This window comes from Pimephales promelas, chromosome 19 (genome assembly GCF_988280905.1).
Source record: "Pimephales promelas chromosome 19, fPimPro1.hap1.1, whole genome shotgun sequence".
Taxonomy (NCBI): Eukaryota; Metazoa; Chordata; class Actinopteri; order Cypriniformes; family Leuciscidae; genus Pimephales; species Pimephales promelas.
In genome coordinates, this window is record NC_142787.1 from 13,293,365 (window position 1) to 13,304,697 (window position 11,333).

The 11,333-nt window shown below is 39.5% G+C and overlaps 1 protein-coding gene across 1 annotated transcript in view; it reads left to right on the forward strand.

The window, feature by feature from the left end:
- The window catches only part of lrrc8aa (leucine rich repeat containing 8 VRAC subunit Aa), a 34,407-nt gene that overhangs the window by 19,099 nt on the left and 3,975 nt on the right, over window positions 1–11,333 (forward strand). Inside the window, exons 2-6 of the mRNA XM_089123454.1 lie at window positions 125–824; window positions 1,696–2,304; window positions 4,158–4,490; window positions 5,469–5,639; window positions 7,552–7,857. Coding sequence (XP_088979580.1) covers window positions 135–824; window positions 1,696–2,304; window positions 4,158–4,490; window positions 5,469–5,639; window positions 7,552–7,857 — 2,109 coding nt within the window. The 5' untranslated portion in view covers window positions 125–134. The remainder of the gene's footprint in view (window positions 1–124; window positions 825–1,695; window positions 2,305–4,157; window positions 4,491–5,468; window positions 5,640–7,551; window positions 7,858–11,333) is intronic.

The following is an 11,333-nucleotide window of genomic DNA, read 5'->3' on the forward strand; positions in this document are numbered from 1 at the left end:
AAAATATATACCGTATATATTTTTTTCTTTTAGGTAGAAATGACATGGGCATTTGATTAGTATATTATGATTTGCCTACCATTACCGGTTTGTCATTTTCATTCTGGTTCTCTCTGTTTCTCAGGTAAACTGTCATGATTCCCATCACTGAGCTGCGATACTTTGCTGACACACAGCCGGCGTATCGAATTCTGAAACCATGGTGGGACGTGTTCACAGACTACATCTCCATCGTCATGCTGATGATCGCGGTGTTCGGTGGCACGCTGCAGGTCACGCAGGACAAGATGATTTGCCTGCCATGCAAATGGGTCGTCAACCAGACCTGCGAACAGCTCAATGTTAGCCTGCCGCTCAACCCGGAGCCGAAAGGCATCCAGTACGACCTCGACAGGCACCAGTACAACTATGTGGACGCTGTATGTTACGAGAACAAGCTCCACTGGTTCGCAAAGTACTTCCCGTATCTGGTGCTGCTGCACACCCTGATTTTTCTAGCATGTAGTAACTTCTGGTTTAAGTTTCCACGGACCAGTTCGAAGCTGGAGCATTTCGTGTCCATTCTGTTGAAATGCTTCGACTCACCGTGGACGACGCGCGCGCTGTCTGAGACGGTGGTGGAGGAGAGTGACCCGAAGCCGGCTGGGAAGATGAACGGCTCCATGGATAAGAAAGCCTCCAGCTTGAGTGACCAGGATGTGGAAGCGAGCGTCCCGATGCTGCAAAGGACCAAGTCCCGGATCGAGCAGGGCATCGTGGACCGTTCGGAGACAGGGGTCTTGGATAAGAAGGAAGGGGAGCAGGCCAAGGCACTGTTTGAGAAGGTGTGTATGTGCTTTATTGAAGGGCTCGAGTCCCAAGCGGGATGTCTGGTTATCAAAGCTGTGTTCCAAAACCCAGTGAACTGCCTCTGTAGTCAGTAGCACTCCAGAAAAATACTTTCCTTTAACTAAATTCGAAGGCAGCATTAGTGGAGAGGGCAATCCTAGAATTGCATTGCGACAAATATACTTAAAATATATTTAGGATTTAGATTTTTATACTCTGAGTCTGTTCGTATAATAATGTATTCAAAATATACTTCAACCAATGCTGAAAAGAAAGATTGATTATTTATTTATATATATTTAATAAATATATTTCTAATTTTAAAATGTATATTTGCTTCATTTACTGATGAAAAAAAATACTTATTTTGTCCCATGCTGAAAAGTACTGATAATATTAAATAAATATGTATATATATTAGAATTTAATAAATATTTATAATTTATTAGTGTATTTACTTCAATACTAATTAATAAAATATATTTCACCCTGTAATGAAAATGAATATTTATATATTGATAAATAAATGTATCAATTAAATGATATTAATTATACTTATTTCATATACTAATTAACAAAATATACTTTTTATCCAATTCTAAAATGTATTGCTAAATATTAAATAAATATATATCTAATAAAAAATGTTTAATGAATATTTATACATTTATTCTAAAATTATACTCATTTTTAGTGTAATGCTAAAACGTTTATTGCTGTATATTTTTTATATATGACCCTGAGAAATGACCATAGACCCTTCTATGAAGCTGTCTGTGTAGGTAGCAGACAGCATGGTTGTTCACTAGGTTTTGAAACAGAGCCCAAATATTCCGAGTATATCATCTCATCCTTCTCTTCTTGCAGGTGAAGAAGTTTCGTATCCACGTGGAGGAGGGCGACATCGTTCACCGCCTTTACATACGGCAGATAATCATCAAAGTCATCCAGTTCATCATTATCTTCAGCTACACCATGTACTACGTTCACTTCATCACGTTCAGCGTGACCTGTACCGTGGACATCGAGCGTCTGACGGGGTATCGCACGTACCACTGCGCTCATCCTCTGGCCACGCTTTTTAAGATCCTAGCCTGTTTCTACATCAGTCTGGTGGTGGTTTACGGCCTCATCTGCATGTACACGCTGTCCTGGATAATCAGCCGCTCGCTAAAACGTTATTCTTTCGAGTCCATTCGCGAGGAGAGCAGCTACAGCGACATCCCGGACGTGAAGAACGACTTCGCCTTCATGCTGCACATGATCGACCAGTACGACCCGCTGTACTCGAAGCGGTTCGCCGTGTTCCTGTCGGAGGTCAGCGAAAACAAACTGCGACAGCTGAACCTGAATAACGAATGGACTCTGGAGAAACTCCGACAGAGGATAACAAAGAACTCGCAGGAGAAACTAGAGCTGCACCTCTTCATGCTGAGCGGGATCCCAGACACAGTGTTTGACCTTGTAGAACTGGAGGTGTGTAGGTTTGCCGGCTTGAATATATGTGTGTGTGTGTATATAAATTACCTACCAGTTGCATATTCAAAGGTTCAAGTCATGAAGGAGACTTGCTGAAAGTAGTTTCCTATTAAATGTCCACACAAGAAGGGTGGGCTACTAGCCTGGGAAAACCCAGACAATTTTCAGCAAATTTAGATTTGCTCTGAAAGTTAGTCAGGCAAAGAGCTCATTCAAGCCCATTTCCAATCCGTCGAAATCGAGGCACCAATCAGAAACGTTGGGGCGGGCTTTACACGATGACGACAGCGCTGGGATTTTGAAGCAGATTTTGTTGCCTACATTACAAAGATGGATGCCATCGTGCCATCAACATTTCCTTTTTGTTAAAAACCGAGCAAAGAACAACACTCGAAGATGTTTCTCCGCTGCTCTGCATATGTGATTTCCTTCATCGCTCTGATTGGTTTTAGGTCTATCCGTGACGTCCGTTGGTGACGCCCCTCTGGAAATGATTTGTCTATAACTCAGTTACAATGGAAAATGGTCTGGTTTTAACCAGGCTAGCGGACTGCACCATTCATCAAAAGAAAATCAATGATCAAATTTGCAATTTAATTGTGAAAATATGTGCGGTGTTTTACTCTTTGACTGGTTTTCAGTGTCTCGGAGCGTCTCGGTTCACAGTAAACGTTGCTTCACATGACCTCCGTCTGAGATTGGGACGCTAAAAACATGCATTTGAAAAGGCAACATGCATCATGCTACCATCTTCCCATACTTGTAATGAGGAGTGTTTACAAACAGTGAAAAGAGAAGCTTTAAGGACTAATATAAGGCCACATTTACACAAGTAATCGTTTTATTTTTTATGTGATAAAAACGGGGTTTTCGTGTAAATGAGGCCAAACCACAGGGAAATATCTGCGTCTTCCCTTCGTGTAAACAGGACATAAATGCTTGATGGTTTAACATTTGTTAATGAATGACATGAATGAAAATCAAAGAAATTTTTCAAAATTATAGCTCATTATTATTAGTATTGTTATTAAACTGGTTTACTATAAAACATTTTTAATCTACTTTTTTATTTCACAGTAAAATATTACTATAATATTTCTGAACTTGTTTAAAGCTACACTGTGTGATTTTTACCCCCATCTAGTGGTGAAAAGGTATATGACCATCCAGTGAATATTAGTTTCTGTTCCTCTCAATTCCGATTTCGTTTTAACTCCTACGGTGGCCAATGTAGTCCAAGATTAACATGGCTTTCAGTTCGACCTCGTCCATGAGTGTTAACTTAAACGTAATTGCGAAAGGCGAAGCTTGAATTAACGGGTATGTCCTTCTTTGGCTAATGTACTTTCAAGATGGAGGGGCAACATTAGAACCCCTTACCCGTATGTATTTTCCATGGCATATTATACTCTCACGAGAATACTTTATTACTTGAACGAAGTAATCATACATTAATGAACACATGTATTTTTGAAAGAACCAAGTGTTTTTAGCTAAGAATAAACTAAAAGAGTTACACAGTGTAGCTTTAATATTTATATTTAGTAATAATCATTTAAATATGTGTAAGTTCGTTGACATGAAGCGACAGTCTTTTCTTCCTGTTGTGACGTTTATCCGAGTGAAGCTGTTTCTGGAATGATAAAAAAATGTAGGACGGGACTTGATTTTCAAAATAATAAGGTTTCTGGATTAATGTCCTCTATTTTATTGGTTAAAAAAGAAGGTCCCGCCCCAATCGGACACTCTTTGCCAATCAGCTTTTAGAGTTTATATAAAGTTGGCTTTGCATATTATGTTGGTATGGGAGAATGTATTAAAATTCACAATTATCTTTTTCATCCTTCCAGGTGCTGAAATTAGAGCTGATCCCTGATGTTACGATCCCGCCCATTATCGCACAGCTGTGTAACCTGAGAGAGATGTGGCTTTACCACACACCGGCCAAAATCGAGGCTCCCGCTCTGGCCTTCCTCCGTGAGAACCTCAAATCACTACACATAAAGTTCACAGACATTAAGGAGATCCCGCTGTGGATCTACAGCCTCAAGAACCTCAGCGAGCTCCATCTCACTGGAAACCTCAGCGCCGATAACAACCGATTCATCGTCATCGATGGCCTACGGGAGCTTAAGAGGCTCAAGGTCCTGCGGCTGAAGAGCAACCTCACTAAACTGCCTCAGGTTAGATGATGTTCATTACAGAAATTCATGAACATATTCATAAATGTCATGCTTACTGTGTGGAAGCATGTGACCGAAACGACAGAATAGTATGTGTAGTATCTGATGATGTCAGGTCATGTCACGCTGATGGAAAAATAAAATTGAGCCTGTTTACTTTCTTAATACATGATCTTGGACTTGTTGTGCATCATTTATCAGTGCTCATTATTATAAAGACAAAAATAGACATTTTTTAATCAAAATCTTTACCAAAAAATAAAAATAACTCTTATATAAATATTTTACAGTTCACATTATATATCATTTTAATAGTACAAATATATATATATATATATATTTAAAAATATATATTTAAATATAATATAAAAATATAATATGTAAAAAAAAAATATATATACAAGTTAAAGTTTATACAGATATTATTTTATATAAAAATGTCATTTCATCTTTTTGTTAAACATTTTGATAAATGATCATATTTTGTTTATATAATCAGTGTATAATACAAAATAAATTGTGTGTCTCTATACTATATATCAAAATATTTATATAAGTAAAATGGTTCAATTCTATAATTAAAATTAATAAAATGATATTAGTATATATAATAGATTTTATCGTTTATATAAATTAATAGGTATACAAATTGTGTGTATATATATATATATATATATATATATACATAGTTCCACATATGACTTTCACTCAGAGATTGAGATTGTTTTTAATATTCAGTTAGCAACTAATGCGTTATGCTATTATTGTAGGTACGGTTTGTAAATATTCTGAACAAAATGTAAAAAATAAATAAATCTATGTAATCTAATATATAAAGTGTATATAAGACCGGTAGGGAAATCTTTAGGTCTGGTTTTGTTTTTGAATATATATAACTGAATATACTCACATGGAATTGCATTTTGCAATTTCACTTTGGACAAAATGATGATTCAAGTGCGTCTTTCCCCCTTGCAGGTGGTGACGGACGTTGGCGTTCACTTGCAGAAGCTCTCCATCAATAACGAAGGGACCAAACTGATGGTTCTGAACAGTCTGAAGAAGATGGTGAACCTGACGGAGATGGAGCTGGTGCGCTGTGATCTGGAGAGGATCCCGCACTCCATATTCAGCCTGCACAATCTACAGGTAATCTTAGTCCTCCTTTAAAGGTGCCATCTGGAACTAAAAATCAAAAAATATTCCATATTCCATAACAGATGGGGGCAGTATACCTCCAGAAAATGTGTTGTGCCGCGGCCGCACGCACTCACGCTTCAAACAACACAAGCGAGCTCTGTTTTGCTCTCTTTCTCCGCATATTATTCAAATCATTTGTCACGATAGTAAAAGGTCGGAAGACCGCAGTTTCACGTGGAGCATTTGGAGATTTTTAGAGATCAGAGACGCAATGAACAACATCTCAACACTAAATGATGAAGACCGTCTCATAGACGCCTGTCTCAAAAACAAGCTGTTGCATTTCGACGATATGGGAAAATAAAAGCTTGCGGGCTATTATTTTAAGTTTACGGTATTCCTTTTGTTCATATTACACTTTTATTGTTAGTTTGAATTAATTTGACAGACAGCATTCGCTGATGTTGATCAACCTAGCGCCATTCAAAGCTGCCAACTCTCACGAATTCACCGTGAGACACATGCAATTAACACTTAGCAAGCAGGTTAGTTAAGCTCTCAGATTCTGTCAATTTTATTATGCAATTCAAACAATAAATACCGTTTTGGCGCTTGTACATGTTACACCAGAGATCCCTAGCGCACGTGAACCGATCGTCTCTACTAGCTAATGGAAAAAGAACCCGAACACTGTTGAAAGATACAGTATGCTACAACTTACCAAAATGTATTCCTCATGCGTGATATCGACCAATCATTTTTTGAACTCTTCCCTGAACTGAAATGTAGTAGTGGGCTGTATTTCCACACGACTGACATCAGGTTCAAGTACACACAAGCCTGCGCAAGCGCGACTCACTCGTGTACATCAGTTTGACTGGTGGTAACGTTGCCCGGCCGCATACCGCCTCCCATGGCCGGAACTGGTATTACGACACCTGCCGGGCCGGGGCTAGTAATTTAGCATGCTAATTTAGGTTTATATCTCGGCAGCACTAATCCTTTTGTCAGTTTTTTAATTACATCATTGCACTTATTTCTTCTCATTCTTTTGTTGCGTGTAGCTCATTTTTTGGATATTTTTACCTCAATTATTACAGATGGCACCTTTAAGGGTTAGTTCACCCAAAAATGAAAGTTCTGTCAGTAATGACTCACCCTCATGTTGTTCCAACCCCATAAGACTCTTGTTCGTCTTCTGAACACAAATTAAGATATTTTTGAATAAATCTAAGAGCTGAATCACTCCTCCATAGGCTTCTAAGGGATTGAAACTTGCCGGCCCAGAAGTCCAAGTAGTCCAAGTGACTACAGTGGCTCAATCTTAACTTTATCAAGTGACGAGAATACTTTTTTGTGTGCAAGAAATAACAACTTTATTTCAACTAATCATTTACTTCTCTGTGGGCCGTGAGATTTCATGTAGTGTAAAAGCGCAGCGCTTCTGTGTTGTACGTCACACGTAGGCTCACTATTGGCCAACGCTGGTCGTGTGTGATGCGTGTGACATACAACCTAGAAGCTTTGCATAGTTTCACTACTTGAAATCTCAAGGCCCACAGAGAAGGAAATGAATAGTTGAATAAAGTGGTTATTTTTTTTAGCGTTTGTATTATATTTGTGTTCTGAAGATGAACGAAAGTCACGAGGGTGAGGAATTACTGACAGAATTTTCATTTTTGAGTGAACTAACCCTTTAATGTAGTCTCACAAAACCTGTGCATGTAATTAGATACTACGGAACTAATGTATGCAAGTAAAACTTGATACTCAAGTCAGATGAGTAAAAAACAAAACAATATTCTTTAAACCTGCTGCATTATATAAATGTTGTACATTTCCTAAAGTTTGGCTGCTTACCACAGGAATTTCCCCTTGGGCTCACTTACTCTGATGTGCACATCTTAACTTCTGTCTGTAGGAAATTGATCTGAAGGACAACAATTTGAAGACCATCGAGGAGATCATCAGCTTCCAGCACCTCCACAGACTGGTGTGCCTCAAACTCTGGTACAACCAGATCGCCTACATCCCCATCCAGATCGGCACCCTCACCAACCTGGAGCGACTCTACCTGAACCGGAACAAGATCGAGAAGATTCCCGCTCAGCTGTTCTTCTGCAGGAAGCTGCGATACCTGGACCTCAGCCACAACAACCTGACCAGCATCCCTCCAGACATCGGATTCCTACAGAACCTGCAGTACTTTGCGGTGACAGCGAACAGAGTGAGTAAATGTGCAGAGTTGCATGTGCATGTCACCACATGTTCCTGGGAGATCCTTCATCATCATGGTGTTATGAGTTTAAATCTGTAAAAGTGCAGAGAAACAGACTCAAACTCAGATAATACCGTCTTGTATCCACTAGGCTTGCTACGATTGTTGGTGTTACCAGTGTTCGGAAGAAGCCCGCACAGTCGATTTTTATTTTTATTTATATCTTATCATTTATTAAACTAAACATGTCTCCTTAATGTATCGTGAGCCAAACAAGAGTCGCCGCACAGATTAGCAGCAGGTTTCATTCATCAGGAGAGTGAGGAGCTGACCGACAAGAGCATTGCGGAATATTTGGTGCCAAAGCGAAATGTAAAATCGAATTTGTTGGTTTGTTGTTGTGTTTTTCATTAAGAATAATAGGCTAATTAACTCGCCATGCAAGCAATCCAAGGCGCTAATTTGAAAACAAAACTAAAATGTGCACAGCCCCACGTGCCAATGGGTACGGGGCTGGCAGAACAGAGCGAGCATTTTCAGTTTACTCCTATGGAAAAATTCTCGCTCTGTTCTGCTCGCTCCACTCTGGCTGACGTACGGCCATGCACGTTAGTTTCGCTTTCAAATCAGCTCCAATTCGGAGCACAACAACAAAACAGTGCTGTTCTGCACCATTATGAAGGCCTGTGCAAACGCACACATTTTACATTTCCCTTTAAATTAGAGATTTAAAAGTCCCATGTCGACCGGTGGGAAAATATCCTCACCGTCACATCCCTAGTATCCACCCATCTCATCCTCCCTTAACGCTCCCTTAGCTGGATCTTCTTTTGTGTTCAGGGAGTTACTATATATGGGAGTTACTTCCGTTAAAGGGTTGGTTCACCCAAAAATGAAAATTCTGTCAGTATTTACTCGCCCTCATGTTGTTCCAAACCTCTATGTGTTTATTTGCTCTGCTGAACACAAAGGAAGATATTTGGAAGAATGTTTTAATCAAACAGATCTCATTCCCCATTGACTACCATAGTAGGAATACTATAGTAGTATTTCAGTTAAGTCCCATTCTTTTCAGCAAAGAATCTTGTAAAAATATGTAGCAGATTAGAGTGATTTCTTTAGGATCATGTGACACTGAAGACTGGAGTAATGATGCTGAAAATACAGCTTTGATCACAGGAATAAATTATATAATATACTTGAACTTCAGCACATGTTATTGTGAAGGATTCCTCAGTCTAAAGAAAATGATTTTTCACTAACTTGCACACACCTGACTTAAAGGGTTAGTTCACCCAAAAATGAAAATTAAGTCATTAATTACTCACCCCCATGCTGTACCAACCCCGTAAGACCTTCGTTCGTCTTCGGAACACAAATGAAGATATTATATATTTTAGAGGTGGATCACTTCTACATAGGCTCCCTAAGGGATCGAAACAGCCCAGAAAAGGCCCAGAAAGTCAATGAAGAAAATGGTTAAATATTCCATGTGACTACAGTGGCTCAACTATAAGTTTATCAAGTGACGAGAATACTTTTTGTGCGAAAAAACAAACAAAAATAACGACTTTATTTGACTATTCCTTTTCTTCCTTGTTGGCCTGAAACGAGACTTCAATACGATTTCCACGACGCATGCGCGAGAACTGAACTGAAGTAGTTGAAGGAGATCGCAATTGACCTTTCGCCGGCCCCTCCCACAAAATGGCCATTGTCCAATCACACATCATAGCAACCGTTACTGTGTGAGCTGTTCCGTCAAACAGTAAGCGGTGCGCCCACGGCGTTAGTAAATCGGACACATGATACCCCGAGAGATTGTCTGGAGAAGTTGTGTTTTTTCCCTTTCCAAAGCCCAAAACACAACGCGAGCGGTGCCTAAGATGTATTAAACAGTGTGGACGCCCCAATTCCAGTTAAATGTGTCGAACATGGTTAACTCGTCTCGCGTGCAGCGTGCGTGCGACTGGGATTAGTCAAAGAAGCACGGAGAAAGCAGATCAAGAGGATCCACAAAGGACTTACTGTACATTTTCTAAAGGGTTGTTGTTAACATACCATGATATTCTCTGGAGAATATGAGAGAATATGAGGAGAATATAACATAAAATGAGCAGCAGTCAGCTAAGTTAGCAGTGCAGCACCGTAGACTACAATTTAGAGGACGTTCGCAACGGGGAAAGCATGAAGCTTACATGACAACATCAGTTCATATATCAATATCGTAACGAATAGAAATAACCTTAAATAACGTATGGTTCTCTGCCTCTTTCCGTCTCTTATGCATAACGTTAGTTACTTTTTAAACTCGAAAATCGCATTCAGCATGAGCATGACACGCAATCGGTTGCTGTGGTAATGAACAACCTGCTTGTTAAAGCGAACGTGTACTCCTGTATCGGAGGCAAAATGAATAAATATGCAGCGCAAGTTATATATTTCGAACTCCAAACAATTAGCCACTGAACCAGTTTATAAAATCTTCAAGGCTGTGCTGGTTGCATTTGAGGTAACTTAGCATGGTCATGGGGTTTTTCTGATTTTTCTTGAGACTGGTAAGCATTAGCATCAATAGTAGTCGTGTCTCATTCATTTCTTAATTTTATATTTGGAATAAATCCCTCCACCGCATACCGTTTTGCTTCGATCTTGCTTGATATCGCGGAGGTATTGCTCCAAAAAAGGTCACCGACACGCACGGGAATACCCTTTGCCGTCATGGCAATCTGTCGCCCTGCCCGTGTTTGACCATTTGTTTGACGGAGGTAGCAGCAGTAACTAAGGGGGGCGGGGCTCGGCGAAAGGCTAATTGTAGCGCATGCGTCGTGGAAATCTATTAAAGTCTCGTTTCAGGCCAACAAGGAAGAAAAGGAATAGTCGAATAAAGTCGTTATTTTTGTTTGTTTTTTCGCACAAAAAGAATTTGCGTCGCTTGATAAACTTATAGTTGAGCCACTGTAGTCACATGGAATATTTAAACATTTTCTTCATTGACTTTCTGGGCCGTCAAGTTTCAATCCCTTAGGAGCCAATGTGGTAGTTATCCAGCTCTCAAATTTAATCAAAAATATCTTCATTTGTGTTTCAAAGACGAACGAAGGTCTTACGGGGTTTGTACAGCATGGGGGTGAGTAATTAATGACTTAATTTTCATTTTTGGGTGAACTAACCCTTTAACTTTTTGGCTGATGTCACCTAGCAGACTCATTGTCCATTAGCTAAATAGCTGTTTAGTCATTGTTTTAGGCTGCTGTTGTAGGTAACACTTCCTTTCTCAAACCATTACAATAGTAAACACAGTAATTTCAGGCCAGTTAACTTTAATTAAATGAAAATTATGGCAATCATAGCAAATATCTTTGAGATATGTAATATTAAATAGAGTGTGTTGGTGGTGTTTCATGACGGGAATCCACCCGCAGTGCCAATGAGAATATATAGCAGAGGCCACACCCTCGAAGTGCATGTTGCGCATACTTATC